The sequence below is a fragment of the Anser cygnoides genome, chromosome 2 (genome assembly GCF_040182565.1).
Source record: "Anser cygnoides isolate HZ-2024a breed goose chromosome 2, Taihu_goose_T2T_genome, whole genome shotgun sequence".
In the NCBI taxonomy this organism is placed as follows: Eukaryota; Metazoa; Chordata; class Aves; order Anseriformes; family Anatidae; genus Anser; species Anser cygnoides.
In genome coordinates, this window is record NC_089874.1 from 16,502,045 (window position 1) to 16,521,080 (window position 19,036).

General features: G+C 38.2%; 1 protein-coding gene across 18 annotated transcripts in view; it reads right to left on the reverse strand.

Moving 5' to 3' along the window:
- The window catches only part of SVIL (supervillin), a 137,470-nt gene that overhangs the window by 36,169 nt on the left and 82,265 nt on the right, over positions 1-19,036 (reverse strand). For 8 of the 18 annotated variants that reach the window (XM_066991550.1, XM_066991548.1, XM_066991540.1 and 5 more), the window contains 11 exons: positions 13,989-14,072; positions 11,071-11,958; positions 10,563-10,733; positions 9,885-9,919; positions 8,700-8,761; positions 8,196-8,335; positions 7,355-7,450; positions 5,878-6,130; positions 4,384-4,407; positions 2,840-3,326; positions 1,165-1,384 (listed from right to left, as the gene is read on the reverse strand). In XM_066991550.1, the coding sequence (XP_066847651.1) occupies positions 1,165-1,384; positions 2,840-3,326; positions 4,384-4,407; positions 5,878-6,130; positions 7,355-7,450; positions 8,196-8,335; positions 8,700-8,761; positions 9,885-9,919; positions 10,563-10,733; positions 11,071-11,958; positions 13,989-14,072 (2,460 nt within the window). The remainder of the gene's footprint in view (positions 1-1,164; positions 1,385-2,839; positions 3,327-4,383; positions 4,408-5,877; positions 6,131-7,354; positions 7,451-8,195; positions 8,336-8,699; positions 8,762-9,884; positions 9,920-10,562; positions 10,734-11,070; positions 11,959-13,988; positions 14,073-19,036) is intronic. The other 10 variants (XM_066991541.1, XM_066991545.1, XM_066991546.1 and 7 more) reach the window with 10 other exon arrangements.

Genomic DNA, 19,036 nt, shown 5'->3' on the forward strand with positions numbered 1-19,036 from the left:
CTCCCTCCAATCTCTTTTTCCCCACTAGGCTCAGGGAAGGTAGATCATTTACTACCCATAAACCAGAATTTACTGGATTTAAGTCTTATCTGTCCAGACAGTTGACATATTTGTAGAAGGATGAGGGATGAAAGGTTGCTTTAAAACAAACAAACAAAAAACCTGAAATGCTAAGTACATCTTTCAGAAAGGGGACTAAGACTGTTACAGCTGTTTTAGTCACTCTGCTCTCCTTATATTAAATAGATAACAGAGAGTGGGGATGCTAAAAATGAGGATGACTCACACACCTCCTAGAAATACATGAAGCATGCTTTGGTATCTTGTTGAAAAAAATGGGTTAGAGTACCGAATATCACACCCACGTCACAAAGTGATGGAATACTTTGACACAGTGAGAATTCAATGAAGCAGCTACTTTGATTTATCAGTTCTACCTTCACTGCACAAAAACTGAAGTATGAATAAGCCTATTTGTCAACCTGAAGCAAACCATCATCATTTTACTCACTGGACTGCTACTGCAAGCATAGAATAATTAACATTTGATTTCATTTTTGAATGATCTTGGGCTGGAAAAAATGTTTCTAATAGTCCCACAAACCTGTCCAGCTTATTATCCTTTAAAATTCCTGAGTAAGTTCTCAGACATCAAAACAGAAACTATATATTTCTGAAGTAAAGTGGGAAATATCACAGTCTATCCCTGATTCTCTGTACTTGGCTTACTATAAAGAGACTATTTCCACAGAGCAACAATGAGACAGCTAATTAAAAAATAAAATAAATAATTAAAAAAACACATTATAACTGTTGTAACTGAAAACAGAACCTGATGAAATATATTGAGTAGAACAAATGTAACTAGAGTAAGTATTTTACTACTTTCATTTTCTGAAGCTTATTGATTATTCAGGTGGCTGTTTCAAAATCAGATCATCATGTTCTTTTCAACAGTAATTCTCATTCATCATGAGATGATAATGCTTTATAAGCATGTCAGTCAGATTAACTGCATGTTTCTGCTGTTAGTTTTTGACAGCTAATAGAGCCCAATAAACATGGCTTAGGTTTTTCAGAAACAGGCTTAAAGCTTCTTTTTATAATCATCACTCTAATAACTGTATTTATAGAGACCATTTCAATAAAGTGAAATTTAAGTACCTTTCCTTAATTGACATCGTTTTGCTGGAACTATCAAGGACATCTTCAGCTGCTTGTGTTTTATTCTCTCCAACAGAAAACATCTCACAGGAATTCTTATAAAATTTTCCTTCCAATTGTTCGGAGAGCTCCTGCAGTCTACAGGATGCCACAGCTGCAGTCTGTGAAACCGTCCTCGTTGCTGATGTGCTGGTGAATTCAGAAGTAGACTCAACATGGTCTGCCCGGTCAAAAGAAATGTGCTGAATTAGACTTGGTGCTATTCTCAAACTTATTTTACATTACCTACACTGAAGCAGTAGATCTGTTTTTTAATATTCAAATCACAGATCACATGCTATCCCAAAACAGAAAACAATTCTGGCTGAGCTAGCACAGAAAGATTAATTGTTCAATATTATCTGCTGAATAGACTCTCCCTTTTTGACTGAAGTTCACATGAAGCCACAGAGCTTCAGTGTTCAATACACAATCCTGAACTTCATATGGATGAGGCACAAATTGCTGCTCCTTTCATCATGCCAACAGGAATAAAAAAAAAAAGGTCAGATGAAAGAGAGAAGAGAACAAAGGATAGGGGAAGAGAAGCAAAATTTAAAGAAGAAATTAATTTACAGGTTAAGCATTTAATGCATAGGTATCATACTAGGAGAATAATTTAACATGTTTAATAATTTAATGAAGATCTTATTTTCTAGGTGGGTGTTAGGGACTTTTTTGTTGCTGTTTTCTTGAGCTGCAATTAAACCACAGGAAAAACTGCCTTAAGAAAAAATAAATGCACCATTAGAGCTATCCTGAAGGAAAGAGAAGTTATCTTCACTCTTCTTGAAATTTTACAAGCACAATACCCCCAATACACGACTGCTCCTGTTTTACTCCAGTCTCCGTCTCCTCTGTAGTCACAGAAAGCTAATTAGATAGAAGGGACACTGCTTTTGATGAATACAGCAGAACTATACCTTCCTCCCTACATCCGTTTGGAGACCGTTTAAATTCAAAATGAATTAACTTCATGGGACAAAGAAAAAAATATTTCTAGCACTATAGGACACGTTGGTCCTGTACCCCCAACTTAAAACAGAAAACTGCTCTGGAATTACTCGGTTTATATTTTGTCACAACATTGAAGGGAAAATAATTTGAAGTGTTTCAAAAATTATATAGCTCTACTTGCTATATATGTACATATGTAGTTAAAATATAATATAGCTATATATGCAGAAGGTGGCAACAATTCAGAACAAATACTTGACCCAGAGCAACAAGTTCAGCTTGTTCAGTATTTTGGAGTGCAGAGGCACAGGCAGTAGAGGAAAAAAAAAATTTAACTTCAGTATATACTACCACTTCTTTAAAGGTAAGAAAATCTCAATAAAATTGAGCCATCTGTAAGGCCTGAAGAGTTACAAGAATAACTAAGAGAAAATTGTACTTGCAAAACTTAAGTTGTCACAACTTTTTCTCTACCTTTAAGCAGCGTTAAAAAGGAAAAACTGTCTTGATAATATTTGAAATGAAGATGTTTAAAAACTGAGAAACTCTGCTGTTTGCTGAACTAGACTACACCAACAGCAGGCATATACTGCACTTCTTTGCAAAGTCTTGGTTTGCTCATCACATTCCAAATCCATGTTTCCTTCAAAGGACTGGCCTTCTTTGGCTTCCAACTTACCTTGCATGCTAGTATCCATTTCCTTATGCTCAAGAGGCTGAAAAAGTGCTTGTGAACTAAACAGTTCCATGCTGCCCTTCCTCAGGAAGCTGTATGTTGATTCTTTATGGTAGTCCCCTGTTTTTTCAGGAACAGGATGTGTGGTTTCTTCCTCAAAGGAGCTGTACTTTCTAATTTCATTAGCCTCATGTGCCAGAAACCTCTTTCCCTCTTCTTCGTGCTTCTTTGATGATCTTTTGCTTTCTAGCACTTCTGATGAAGGCTGCCACTGTTCTGACTTCTGCATGTGTTTTCCTGAAGACTCTGAGTTTTCTGCTGAAGTGTGGAATCTCAAATCAGCTTTTGTGGCGGCACTCACGCTTCCATCTCTAGCTGGCTTCGCATGCAGGTCTCCGGCAAACAGTGCAGAAAGGGCAGAAGCCATTGTTGCAACTGATGTTGCAACTGCAGTTGGCAGGGGAGCAATTTTTCCACTTTCATTTTGCACCTATGGACAAACACATAAAAATAAAAAAGGACCTGAGAGCTCCAAAATCATCCATTCCCAAGAAAAGTCTATCATATAAGTTCTTCAGAGCAGAAGGTATGCTTCCACATGAATACAATGCTCTACAAATATACACTCATAACAGTTAGGGGGAGCAAGAATGCCCCATCATTTGGCTGCAAATGGGTGATTCCGCCCAGGGTAAAAATGACTGCATATGAACAGCAAAATCTTTAGCAATAGAGGGCAGGTGTGTAGCATGCAATATGACATTGTGTCGGAGCTCCATGAAAAGGTCCGTACTGACATGGTACTGCACAGCACCGGGAGAAGGAATTAGTTCAGGTTCCAGATGCCGGATGACATGCCATGTGCTCAGGCTAATCAACAGGACTAATTAGCTTTGGCACAGCTCTGCTCCGATATGGTTATGCAGCTTGCAGCTCCAGAGCAAGCTCAGCACCAGGAGAACGCTCCGTGCTGTCTTACATGGGGCACACATTCCTGCCACTTTTGCCACATAAATCACCTTCACACAGGACTGTTACTCTTAACAGTTTTTCAAATATCAAACATTTGCTGTCTCTGAGAAAAGTGTTTCTATCTAAGAATTACATATATATTTTTTAAGTCCAAATTTGCTTTGCCAGCCTCTACAGAGGAACAATTAACTTTCATTACTTGAACGTAATAATTTTATACAGTTTACTTAGAGACAGTTAAGATGCAAAATTTCCCTGAAATGGACAGCTTGAGTTTGTCTTCTCCAAAGGGGATAAAAGCCATGAAATAGTGACAAATATGCCTTTATACAAATCAGGAGATGTTTTTTGTTTGACTTTTTTGTTGTTTTCTTTAACTGCAGGGCTAGTGAACAGCATGCAAAAGGAATAGGCAAACTCACACCAGTAGGAGTAAGTCAACTAAAAACTTAAAAAGCACATGCAAATTCCATAAAGCATGGACAACGCACTCAAATATTAAACAAATCAGAAAGCTGAGCAAAGACTACTACACTAGCTCAAAGATTCCAAAGAAACATTAATAACATAGTTACCGGTTTACTCTTTTTCCATTGCATCTATTAGAATTAGAAATTTAGAGGAGATCAGCAAAGGGATTTCAGCTTCAATTACAAGATATTTACATTTGCAATTATGTATTTTGGTAATTAAACCTCTAGTTCTCTATTTTCTTACCTTTCTTTTGTTTCTTTCTACAACAACCACAACTACATCTCTAAACTCCAAACGCACAGCTCACTATGTAAGGTCTTTTTGACAATACATTCCCACTGTACTCTGTTCAGAGGCAACTCTGGTTTCTTTTGCTAGGTTCAAAAGGATATGACAAAACATGCTTCCTCTGCATTTTCTTGCTTGAAGTGTAAGTTCATCTTGTAAAAGTCTGACAAATTAATGTGACTGTCACTGGCTTCTTTCCCATCTGCTTCAGCCCATTTCTGTTGATCACCTTCCTGGCTCCCAAACAAGTTAGTGACATGACCATTAAAGAGTTCGAACTGTGACAGTGGTTGGCATGTGGAAAATGAATGGAAATTGTACTCTGTAACGTCTGGAAATCTTGTTAAGATAAATATGCCAAATATTTACTACTACTATAAGCCTAAGTCAAGTAAACATAAGGCACAGTTATGTATTCATGCAGATTTGCACCAATATACTTAAAGAAATCCTACCTTCCCACAATTCTATTATTATATGGAAAATGTAGAAAGATGAATGAGTCATTATAGAAAGAGTACGTAGGGCAGGAACCTTCTAACACTCAGATCAATCCAAACCCTTAGAAATATAACATGCAAAGGAGTGATCCTTCACTGTTAAAGTGATTTCTTCTAAAGCTGTAGTGCTAACGGACTGATGTTTCTGTTGTTGCAAACATCAGATCTGAAAGATTACTGCTTGGCCATCCTGTTCTCAAACTTCACTAAAAAGGCATTCCTTTCCAGTTCCAATTATATGAAGGATTCCAGACTGAGAAGCCCAATTCCACTGCACAGTTTAAATCACTTCATTTTGACTGTGAATTTCTGAATTTCAGAAGTATTCTGTTTTGGTGAAACAAAAGAAAAATTAAAATCAATGCCCCCTCCCAGTGGAAAACAACAGAACAATGTCGTAATACTGGAATAAATAGTGCCTTCAGGAACAGATTGAAAGATGCACATGACAAAGCTCCAAAACGAGATGCACCAGTTTTCACCCTTTTGGTCAGGAATTTACTTTTAGAAGTTGAAAAAGACACCGGAAAAGACAGAGACTGTGAAACGTACAGCGTGCACTCATCAGGAAGGTGGTATACTCTTAAATTACTTAAAAAAGGAAAACACATCAATGAACTTGAGCATTTTGGAGGATGTTGTTTCTCAGTGTCAGAAGACTGCTTCCTGAAGCTTTTTCCTGTGAATATGTCATGACCCCACTGTGTAGCTCAGAGCAAAGAAAAGGGCAACTGTCATGGCATCTCACACTAAAGCTCTTTTTTCCAATAAAATAAACAAATGAAAAAGAGCTAAGATTGCGCTTACCTGCTCAACTTCTCCAAGAGTGACAGGCTGGGTCTGGTAACGAGCATTCATCCTCCTGTGCCTAATATCTCCTCGACTCCTCGTGGAGATGGCCCTGGATACTGGTTGAGACAGTTTGTTAAACAAAGCCATCTTTTCTGCCAAACTTAATGTGGAAGAATCTGGTTCATCAGATTGATCTTGCCCCATCGCCTCTTTGGCTGCTCTTATCTCCTCTTTAGCTAAAATTTTTTGGTGTGCTGATGCCTGCAAGCTGAAGAAACAGAACTGGAAATGAGTTTTAAAGATGCTGTTACAAAGTTTTAGAATCTTAACCTGATAGAAGCAGAAGAACTGCGTATGAAGCACAATAGCCAATGTAATATAGCAGCCTAAGTGGTTATGCAGTGGTTCAACATTGGCATGATGGGTTCTAATTTAACAGCTGAAGATTTAAAAAAAATGTTAAAATTTTTCATTCGCAAATTCATTTGATTATGACATAACAATTTTTTGAAAGGAGAACTCAAGATTGAAGACAGACTTTTCAGACCAATCGCTTTATACAGAATACAGAGTTAGAGACATTTACAATGCTGCTGTAGAACAAACACTTGTCCTACAACGCAATTTATGTAAAATTCAGTTTTATTAGAAATAATTTGTGGATCATATATGATAAAAACATGTAGAAGATGGATTTAAATTCCAAGTTAGGGCTTCTTTTAGGTTGGCATAAATTGTAATGCCTCTGATAATTTGAAGGAGAATAGAGTTCAGTTTTGTTTTTTGTTTAGAGTTATTGGGGGGTGACTCAAGAACAAAAAATAGTTTTGCAATATACTCCATTAATTATGAAGATTGTTTGACCAATGCTGAAGGCAGACACATTCATTCATAAAAGCTGTAACTGCATTTGTCTCTACAATAACATTTTATTCACCTCTAGCTAGATTCAGCCACATTTATGAAATTAGTATTTTTGTTCTGTCGTGCTCTCTTTGCTAAAATTCTCTTGTTCAGAATGTAATAGTATTCTGCAACTTTACCTATAGGTGGTGCAATTTCTTATCTTTCCTTCAATTTTGCAAACTAGAAAAAAAATATATGTAGAGACAGACAAAGAGGATATGTACTGCTTGTGAAATCAAGCACCCAGCTTTGGTATTTTCACGTCAAGACGACATCGCTATATATAAAAGTACAAGAGCAAAGAGGGTTCTGCCAGGTTTGCTCACATGCATAGTCATTTCTTTCACATATAATACACTTCTAGAATAGGTGAGTGTGGTTAGAGAGGTCCTAAAAACAGATGCTTGACCAAAAAAAGCTGCGATGTTTTATCATGCAAACGTAAATGAAGTTGACAAATGTTTTAAATATTCTTGAAACAAGTATTGACTTGACACATTGAAAAGGCATTCAAGATTTTAAAGATGCATCTGCTATTGAGGAATCTTGTGCTCCATGTAACATGCATGTTTATCCCCCCCAGTACCTGATAGGTTGTACAGTGCTCTTAACTACAGTGGGACTAGGTACTCTTGTCACTACTGTGTGGGTATTCACAGAACGTGAAGCAGGGGTAGGTTCACTTTAAAGAATTGCCAAGGAGGGAAAATTCACAGGGAGAGAGAAGAAAAAAGCATTAAGAAAAGCAATACATTAAGTGTTAACTACAGAAAAGACCAAAAACAAAACAAAACAGAAAAAAACAAACAGCAATGATTTTTAATTAACTGCTGTGAACTTTGCAAAATAACATCAAATACTTTGAAAGAACTAAAAGCCTAGAGGAGCAAACAGGTTGTCTCTTGAAGATGCTGTTACCCATAACATAAGCCATCTTTTAGCAGATCATTAGATGAACATCCATTCATCTTTTTCTCCATTTTCCCCCCAAAACATTTTTTTTTGAAAATTTTATGATGTATGACCAAAGTGCAAGAAATGTTTTCAGGAAGTACATTTGAGATTTCAGAGTTTAAAAGGCTTTTCCCAATACAAACACATTCCATAAGAAATAGTGCAGATTTCCCTCAGTGCGAAGTATCCTTTTTGTTTGAGTTACAAACCAATGCTATGATTAATCCCGTTTACCTAATCTACGGCTTCATAAACCTTCGGGCAAATTACAGTTCATGCAATTTATGCTTTACTATTCCCTCTACTTCTAATAAGGAATTTCAATATAGCTTCCCTTGTGGTTCTCAAGGAAGTTGGCCCTTAATAATAAACATTTTCCTTGCTACAAAGTTGTAAACACCACATATATGGTACTTATTCCCAGATTTAAAAGCAGGAACCAAAGTTAGAGCCAACACATGAACAAGACTTACGAAGCTGCAATGACCACTTCCTCACTGGTAATTGGTTGTGTGTGCGATCTATCCTGCAAACGCCGCAGCCTTCTCTCTACTGCTGAACTTCTTGTTGGAGGTTTAGGAATGTTCTTCATTTCGAATGATTTTTCCATTTCCTAAATGGACATATGTCAATTAAAACCATGAAAAAAAAGTTCTAAAACACTACTTTCTTTTCAGCTTTCCTGGATGCAAAGTATTAATTTTCCTGATTGTCTACCTCTGAATTAAAAGCAGGATATAATCACACAGTAGCCATTATGGAGTTAAAATTAACTGTACGTTTCTTTAAATGTTGTTCTCAAAGATGGCTTTAAAGCAACAGGTCTGCTGTGTAGGTAGATGAGATGAAGTAAAAAAAAGTATGTGCTTGGACTTGGTTAACTGCATTACACTTCGTTCTAATGAACCTAATGATCTTCAGCATCTTGAATATGCAATGTTTAGCTCTGTTTTCTATTAAGAAAATGTAATACTTACTCTAAAAAGCAGCCTCTTTGCAGCTACACTTAGTTTGGCTCGGTCATCTAATTTTTCTTCATCTACAGAAAGAAAAAAAAAAAGCTGAATGTAATGAATGTAATGAATCAAGCTCATAGCTTGTAGTAAGTGAAAGTTTTTCTGACTAAATGATTTCCAAACTCCCCCAAAATAACATTTTATTAATAAAAGAAGCATTTGCAGCAAATAAATTGGCTGTACTCGCTTTTAATGAAAGATATATCATGAACCAAATTGCATGAACTTTTACTTATATTTACATGTACTGCATCAGAGAAAAATTCTGAACAGGACTTTGAGAGCAAAAGATTTTTCTTCAGGACAGTTCATGTGATTTCAGGTTAAGTAAAGAAACTTTTATTTATAATCATATATGTATTAGTCTATGACAACACAGTGACTAAGAAAATACTTTAGACTGAGAGATCAACCACTGTCTTAAGCTCAACATTCATCCTGCTGAATAGGACACCTATTTTCTCTCAGTTGACCAGACAAGAGAGTCTCTCCTGGCAGCTGGTCATTCTGATTACCATCTTGTATCCCCATATTTTAAAAGTTCAACTGGTATGGTTAGGAGCTGAAATCAGCATCCTCCAGATCCAAGAGCCAGCATCTCAAAGCTGCAGAGTATCAGCTTTCAAATAGCATAAGGCATTAAAGTCTAAATTTAGCTACTCATGAGATTAGCTTCTTAATTTGTGCCAGAGTTGCCAAGAGTGACATGAAGAAAAGAGAAGCAAGATGGCAGACAATTATATAATTTAATAACCAGCATCTTGCAACATCCTTAGCTGGAAAATACTTTGCTAATGTCAGTTTCCCACTATAGTGAAAGCTTTTTAGTCATTAGTCCTAAACTAATGATTTAAATGTGTATTTTTTTCCAGCTAGCAGTCAGATAAAAGCAATTAAATTAAAAAAGCATGCCACTCCACCCTCTACTCCCAGTATATAGTTAGGAGTCCACAGATAGACTTCTGGACTTAAATTAATCTGAAATTAAGTCTGTAGCAGACACGGCCCAAGGAAAAGTGCTACTTCAAACATATTATAGGAATTGATGCTTATATTCAGGTGGACTTTGCATTATCAAACACCACTTCAGTTAAAAAAAATACATTTGTTCCCATTTCTTCCTTAGAAAATTGTATAGTGACATACCATCAGCAGTTGGTATTTCTGCACTCAAAAATGACCTAGTGAAAAATAATCAAACAGGAAGAAGTTAGCTTGAAATGAGATATCAAAAATGAGATTCAAACTCCAACTGAAGCAGCAAGACATAAATATTCTTAAGAATACGAAACCTGTCTGTTTTTCAAGTTTCAACAGTTTCCACTTGTAACATCCTTCAATAAAGCAGAAAGGCAAGCAATCACAGCCACACTTACATAAAGTAAAGGAAAATGATTTCCAGTTCATCTTGCAGAAGATCTAAGATTTGATGCCAGGTCTTTTAACACAAAATCTGTAGATTTTTTTAATAGTAAATGATAAAGCAGGGTAGATGGGCTCTTTATTTTATATAACTCTTTATATAAAACCAGACAAAAGCTTTTATCATTAGACAGAACCAGACAGCTGTAATACTTTATGATTCACTGTTTACCATTTTATGCAGGGGGATTTGCAGCAAATTGGTTTTTGCTGGTTTTTATTTTATAAGAAACTGCATACTCAAGTCAATTGGAATTTATCCTATAACCAATACTTGATTATTTTTAAAGAGAAATTATAACCTTGTAAAATATTTATGCTAACAAATGAACACATTTTCTTCACAAGCTTGTTCATGCCTACCTGCACCAGAACGCTACACAGAACCACATACATGCCTACCTATCCGTCTCCTTTCGTTCTGCTGACGTTATAGGTTGAGTTTTAAATCTCTCAGAAGTCTTTCTATTTTCACCAGGAGTAAAATAGCGTCTCGGCCTTCGTGGCCCTCTTTCGCGATCACCATTGGCAGACAAAGCGCTACCTGACGTTGACATCTCAAACCGAGATTCGCTTTTAAACCACATGATAGAAAGTGCATAGAAAAGAAAATAGAAGAGAGAAGTAAAGCATAGATGTAAGCATCTCTACAATCCACTAGAGATCACTCTGCATGCTCCTCCGGTACCATGCATGGACGTACACATCCCAGCTACCCCCATCACAACTTGGGCTAGCAAGCAGAAGCACAGAAGCGGCCTTCAGACCATCTCAGCCTCCAATACACACTGGTGAGAGCTAAGCTGTGTGCTTTAAGTGCCCAACACAACTGACAACTGATGTTGAGTGTGTGTAATTTTGCCAAGGACGTGCAAGTTTCACACGAAAATATGTCTGAAATGTCACCTACAGGTCTGTTTTCTTGTTGGCATTAGCAGTTTCCAGAAAGACATTACGGAGCTGGGCAACAGAGACTTTTGTGTCAACCATGCCAATCTCACCATTTGCTGCATTTGCTTCCGTGCTCTCCTTACTATGAAAAGATGCTAGCTTAGGAGCCACCGTATAGTCAGACATTGAGCGAGTCAGGACTTTATGCTTTGCTGTTGACACTTTCCAGACGGGACCTTTTCCCTTGGCAGGCTGCGATACGGACCCGCTCTGTATGTACATAACAGCTTCGCTCCTTTCTATGTTCTCCGGGGCCTTCAGGGGCTGCTCAGGACCCTGTCTCCTATTGCACTCTAGCTCTCTCTGAACTTCCGAGTTAACCTTCGGCTTGCTTGCTGAAGTGGAGCTCCCCATGGTGGTATCCAGTTCTCCTCCTCCAAAGAGGCCTTCGTGGCTCTTCCCTTGCTTGCGAATCTCAGATGGCAAAATCGGCCTTCTGCCTTTGGAAGCCTGCTCACCCTCCAAGGACTCCTCTTCATCAGGCTTTGCTCCATAACCGGGCGCCTCTTTCTTGTCACTCTCCGATGCAGGGGCTGCTGCTGATTTTGTTAGCAGGCTGACGCTGTCTGCCAGGAGGCGGCTGCCAACAGGGAGATTTTCTGGTTCTTCTGTTGCCATCAGCTGAGCCGTGTGAGCAATGCCAGCAGGCTGGATATAGCCATGTATTGGTTGGCGGACCGCGCTGACGGGCTGATTTATAACCCTATCAAAGGCAGACGTTTCTGTCTGAAGAGGCATGTAGTGGGCTGGCACTGGATGGGATTTTCTCTGAGGGACACTGTCTGTGACAGGTTCGGGGCTTCCACGCGCGCTTTCCTCTTTCACCAGTTTCTCTCTAACTTTTACTCTTTAAGAAAGAAAAAGGATCAAAGCTGTGAACAGCAATACCCGATCTGGGAAGGAACACAGACCGAGGGTACAGACAGCAATGTCATATTGAAATAAAAAGCAATCTATATAAAAAAGAGAGCAATATTACGATGCTACCCCTTCCTACCCCCCAGTATTAGCAGTAATATTGCTCAAAAACATTCAGGTGATTCACAGGCCCTTGAACATGCATGGCTCCTGAGAGGTAACCGAGCAAGCCCTGAAAACGGCCAGCATCTTCCCATTAGGTCACAACTGCATTTAACCAACAGCACATACCCATAGTCTCAAACAAATAAAAAAACTAGATAATCAAACTCATTTTTATGTTATTAAAGTGTTGGGTTCAGCCTGAAATTGCACATTCTATTGACAATCCTGCATTTATCAAGATTTGGAAAGGTTTCTAAACATTGGGCAGCTTACTTCATACTGAGATCCTGTTGTATACTGGAGGAGAGGACGAAAACATTGATATCTCCACCTAAACCTTCTGATGTTGTCTGAGATTTTATTTATTTTTGTGTATCAGGTAACATTTTAGATGTCTTAAATGTAGTATAACTTAGTACAATAAGTGAGGAAAAACATTGAAAGTGCAAGCCTTGAATCCCCAGGTGAAACTATGGCATGGCTGTTGTTGTTTAGAGGGCTTGCAGGGGATCAACAGATACAAAAGAAAACCAGAATCAGGCATTCTGCTTTAAAATGTCTCACTACATTCCAACATGCAAAACCTACAGGAATGTTCCCAAAGGTTACCTTACTCCAGTGTATTTTCTAGAAACACTTCTAGACTTGTGGAGCACACATGCAAAACACAGAGCCATGTTCTACCTGTAGACACTTAATGCAACTCCACTAACAAAAAAAACAAGCACGCGCGCCTGGAGGCAGCCTTTGCTTTACAGCTATACAAAATTATATACATATTATAACATATTATTAATATATTATATTATATACAAAGTTATTTTATACAAAATAGCTGCAGCTCCACTCTCTAGCAGTTTTACAGCCACACCAGGTGGTCATACAGCTTACAGGGTGAGTATTAGTAAATATCACATACACATTGCAAATGGGTATCAAGAATGATTTTAACTCTGAGCAAGGTTAGAAACCCTTTGGTCAAAAGTAATCCAGCTCAAAGTACGTGCAATTCCAGGTTTGCTGCTATGGGACTTTTTGAAGTTTATATTATTAAAAAAGCAGCACTTACATAAAATGAAAATTAATGTCTGAGAGGATTAATTCAGGATATCCAAATTTATCTGAAACGCTGACCTTTCTAATATTTTGGTGTTTCTTATCTCTTAGTATTGGTGCACTTACCAGGGAACCTTCTCAAGTTTACTTAAACACAGAAAGTTTATTCACTGTTAAAAAGTGATTCTGTAAACTATTATGCATGTACCAAGCATGCTCCAGAACATCCACAATGATGTTAGTAACTGGGTTATAAGAATTATTTTAACCAGGAACATGGGAAAGAGTCTTCCTGCAATGCTTCGCATGGTGGGCTAACAGCATGTGTTACCAAACTGGGAGGAAGCAGCTGCTTGTAGCTCTGATCAAGATCTTACTTTATCTTCCAATATTAAATTTTTACTTTTCTTGCACCATTGCCTTTGGAATTCAAGGACTTTATTGTAAGGAATGCTAATGCAGATTGGGTTGTGGTAGAAAAATCTGTTGGTTTGCAGAGTGCAAAACGAGATAAAATAAGGAGTTATAAAAAGTAGTGGAAGCCAGTATGATAATAGGAGTGGAAGAAGTGAGGGGCATTTGTACTCCTCCATCAAAATATCAGTTGGTTGCAAGTCACAATAAAAGCAGATGCTTCAAAAAAGTTTCAACAGCTGTTTATCCGCAAGAAATGATGCTTTCTAACTCACTGCTGTTAAGGGAAAACAAAGGGCAAATGTTAAATGATGCCAGGGTAAAGGGGAGGAAAAGGGAGGTGTTCAGTCCGATTGTTAGCCACACAGCTACATTTTATGATACCTGGAGGGCCAGCTGATAAGTGAAGGTGTGTCCCCTTCCGAATCTTTCTGAAGAAACCACTCAGGTTTTGATTTCCCTGCACTACTACAGAAAACAGAACTTCAGGTAGTTTTGGAGAAAATCTCAACATTTGCTCACTCTCATCTCCCACTCTTCCCTCCCCCGGTTTGAGCTCAAAACCCTTTCATTTTTAAACAAAGATGCAATTACGTAGTTACAGAGAACTGTTCAGGAAAATAAAAGTACAGCACATTAATCAAATTACAAGGTGACAAACTGTGAAGCAGACTATCGTGTTATTTCCACAAACAGCTAAATGGTGTTCTGAACATTAATTTGTTGTTGTTGTTGTTTTCAAAGGTAAGTGTGCCAAGTGTACGCTGTCCAGAATTTGAGAAGTGAAAGCAACTCTACAATGTCACATTTGCCATTTGCCACTGCAGGTCAGTTTGGAGGACAGATGTAAGGACAGCTCTAAAAGTTGCTCATATCACTGCTTTAACTTGTGATTTACAGTGGTAAAAACCTTTCACTACCCAGTGGGTCCAAAACACAGAAGTAACATGAATTTAATGAAATTAGAAATTTAAATGGCTCTATCACACTTCCTAAGAAATTCTCTGGAACAGCTGGAATCCCTCCCTCTTTTTATGACACCGTAACACGGCAGCTTCAGCAATGCAAACCCCGTGAGCTCCGACACCCATCAGGTAAGACGTGCTGTGTCACTGCACTACTGGGGAAACAAAAAGCTTAAGAAACAGGCAAAATAATCCCCAACCTTGACCTGGTCTTCATTTCATCCTGTTTCCTCACTGGATTTAAAGGCACAAAAGAAACAAAGGCACTGCAGACTCAACAGCCCTGCAGGAAACAGCGGTTGCGGGCTCCCTACCCACAGTGTCTCGAATGCTTTCCTCCTGCCCGCTTTAGTTCCCAGCCCTTAGCAACAGCAGGTCCTGGCGAATGCTTTTAACCTTCCAACCACAGCCTGCCCGGCCACACTCGTGTTCACAAACAAACCCCTGGAGGTGACAACAGGGCAGGCTGCTTCCCATTACATGTAGCTAACTCTGAAGGAACTCCTCACGTTACACTAGCGCCGTGTGGCATCAAAAATCCCACCAATTGTCGAATTGAGCTGAGGGTACTCTACTTCGGTTTTTATTAGCTGGTCATTTAATAAGAACGGTTGGAAAAGATCAAATCAGAGATTCTTAAGATAAATTGATTTGCAACAAATTCTCTGTTGAATTTGAGGACTCACCCACAGCTGTCACCAAATCCAAATCAAGCTCAGAACAAAGCCAACCACTGACTGTAGAAACACCTTTCATTTTCTTTCCCCAAATGTTTTTGAATTCTTCGAGGAGCTGACCAAACAGGAGGTGTTCACAGGAGCTTTACCAGGAGCTGTCCCAGTAGCTGAAATTGCTCAGTAGAAAGCAAACTTCCCATTTGCTTCTTAACGTGTACTTTGGCACATTTTATAGTGGGCAGGGCGCAAGCAGGAATTATTTGTATTTGATCATTCATCCTTTGAAGAGAGCAGTCAGAAGAATGCAAGCCATGTTTTGAATTTAATCAGCCGCTTTATTCAGCAGCAAACTGTACAAAATGTCAACTGCTACTTCCTCAGCACTTTGTCGTCTTCTCAATGACGGACAATAGGATTGATTATTGATACGTAGAAGACTGAAGTCATAGGAAGACCAAAGGCATAAAGCTCCTGTGCTTACTAAGCTGCATTTATTTTCCAGTTTGAATTCAGCACACTAAAATTTAAGAAAAACAAGTTTGCCATACACATAATGGGAAGCTGCTGTCAAACTGGCACCCATCTGGAGATTGAGCTTTACTGTGCTTGTGCAAATGGCCTTGTAAGAGACATTAACTTCAAACAGACCACGTGGAAACAGGCAATGACTTCTCTACCATTCGGAAACAGGAACAAGTGTTTCTGAGGGTTATCTGTAAATCTCTGAGCATCACACAGTGGATACACACTAGCACAGGAAGTTGTCAGGGCATTAAAACAAAGAATGGACTTTTGGCAACTTGGCCTTTAAAATACCACCTAATGTCTACACGTGTATCCAAACAAGAAACCAAATCCTAAATTCAAGCTTTTGGCTGCTGTAAGAGCTACACCATGTCTTTGCAGGTGCAGATGGTTTCCTTTAAAAGATATGAAAGACACTAGTTGAGGGAAACCTGTTTTACACTAATACTGACCCAAGCCTTATCTAGAAAGAATCTGATACTCTTTTGCAGCCAGCATTGTAGTAAGCTTCACTTTCTTTCTACCACTTTTGCCCCTGTCTCTCACTTGTTAGTACAGAACTTCTGCAGAGTAGCTTAAGTGAAAACCAACCACACTACAAATGGGATGGAGCTGTTCAGTTTAATCTCAGGAACTGTGCTAACAGCAGGACCCACCTGAAAATGGATTTTACCACTTTATTACCTGGAAGGGGAAAACAACTAAGTCCCCCCAAAAAGAAAAACCTTGCAGATGGGGCCTGTCTCCAGTTCTTGCCAAGCACAACTGATCCCATAGTGCTTCACACAGCACTAGATCTCACGGGGACATATGACTTCTAACAAATGAAAAAGTATATCCCCATTAAACAGACTGCTTCCTTAGTTATTTCTCTTCAGCCCAACTTTTGCAATACCTTTTGTCATAGAAAGAGGTAATGCTTGAGGTGGCAGCTTTAATAAGAAGCAGCTGGATTAGTGAATGATGTGATAATGCTTTTGCCCTGCTCAGTCTGAATTTGTAACTGGTTTATAGAGCTGCATTAGAAAAGCACACTGGGCTAGCTCTGATTCCCTTAAGGCACAAATTTTGGTAAACTGCTTCATGAGAACAAATCCTTGCTCTTCAAAAAGCAGAACTTAAAAGTTAAAAGATCTTTTTAAAGATACCTGACTTCTCCATTCTGAAAGTTCATCTCTGAATGAGCTCATTGAGGTGGTTCTCTACAGCCAGTATGATGTTTTGCCAGGACAACTGCCACCCACCAATGCTGCTAGCAGCCTAACTTCTCTTGAGCTGGAAGAGAAAATTATCTACAACGCATTTCATTGTTCTGTGTCTCATTGGTTTCCATTTACAGAAAAGGAGACTAGGGTTGCTTTATGAAAGTAAAGAAAATGAAACTCCCTTTTACACTGCAGCAGACACATTCTCTGCTATAAAGTTTGATAGGCTACTCTCTTTGATTTCCTGAGGATAAAAATTTGGTCCCTTCCTTCACCTTACAAAACAAAGAAAACAACTTATAAAACTAAGAAGGAACCAGCCAAAACACTTCCTTCCAACTGTTCAATATCCCTTCCTATCAGTAATTGGATTACTCAAGAGGTTTATCTCAAATTGACCGTCTGAACCTAAGGAACAGTATTTTGTAGTATTTGAGCTGAGGCTGCTTCAGAGACAAGTTTTTGCAGCCTGGAATAACCCAGTCAGCTCAACGAGTTTCAGTACAACTCTGTTCTCAGTTCTGTGGATGATATTGTGATGATTATTTTCCTTACTATAGTAACAGAATTGTAAGATTACAATATAAACTACATAAAATATAGTACTTCCTAAGTATGCTGGCTTTCCTCTGAGGGCTTTTTTTTTTTTCCTTCAAATAATTATATTCCTTTAAAACTTCAGTTGAATTGTGGAATTCCAGTGACATCTCATACACACATCTATCCATGCAAAAGAAGGTGAACAGATTACAAATCACCTGAATAATGAAACGATATGAAAAAAAATATTAGAAGACTCTCAACAGTGTGTCCTATTCAATAAAGTGAAATTAAAAAAAAAAAAGAAAGCGAAAGTACCTTTCAGCAGTTTACAAGCACTGTAAATAGGTGATTTGATCAATCGACCAGGTTGTTAACCTTTGACGTGGAAGATTGCTTCCTCATTCAAACTTTAAGGGAGTTAATAAGAAAAGTTGCAACCATTTAATGACTTTTAAATAAGAATCAGGTTTTATGATTTTGATGGAAAGGATAAAGAAGTCCAGTCAAGGTAGCTTGCTTCTGAACTCACTGCTTCTGTGGTTAAGAGGGAAAAAAGTCTAAACTTTTCAGCTTACGCCAGTTCATCTTAGCTTAGAAACACTTCTGTTTAGAAACCGTCAGCAGGTCTCTGCATGATGGAGATGTGTTTGCAGTGGAATTCCTACTACAATTGGTATCCTTTTTGACTGCAACACTCCAACATATCTTCTTTTTACACCTGTTATTTTTCGTATATGTGATGATCTAGAAATTGAAGAATCAGACTTAAAGAAAAACATAAGATTTAAAAACTCTTAGTCAAGTGTTGTTTTTCAGTTACTATAACACCTTGATAGCCTGTTTTTGCATTACCATGTGGAACCACAATGTAAAATTAATGAAAGCTTTTCTTTTCCTCTTGGAAAAATCTGGCTGCCCTATTGCTGGTTTAAATTAGTCGAATCGGAAGTAATTCAGCATACCATGAGGGAGACTATGTTTTCCTATTTCACACCATGGAATTTTAACTCCCCCTTCTGCCCCTTCACACATGTACCCTGATAAAATCTGAGGGATCAACTATCACAGTTCAAAAGGGTTTTTACATTTCACAGCAGGAAAACAAGTTGTATATTCTTTCAACTAACCCAAGACACTTTTCAGTTTTTAACTCTGAGACCTGATTTATCTTGGCAGAAACTGTCATAAAGCTATTCAAATCTTCATTGACAAACAACTTGCCTTTACTTGGAAACCCTGACCAATTACAGGATACATGGGAGAAAAGTTAAAGGCTTGCTATAACAATTAATGAAAAAAAGCAGATTTAGAACCGTACCTGCTTCAATTTCTAGTTTGTATAAATATCTTAAACATCAGTTATTCCACTCTCCCAAGAGGACTTAATCTTAGCATAAATTCTGTAAGTATAAAGGTAAGTCAAGCGCATAACTGATCACAGAAATACAGATACCCACTTCCTTCTATCAGAAATTCAGTAAATCCAACCAAACCAGCCTGAGACTGTATTGCTGAGG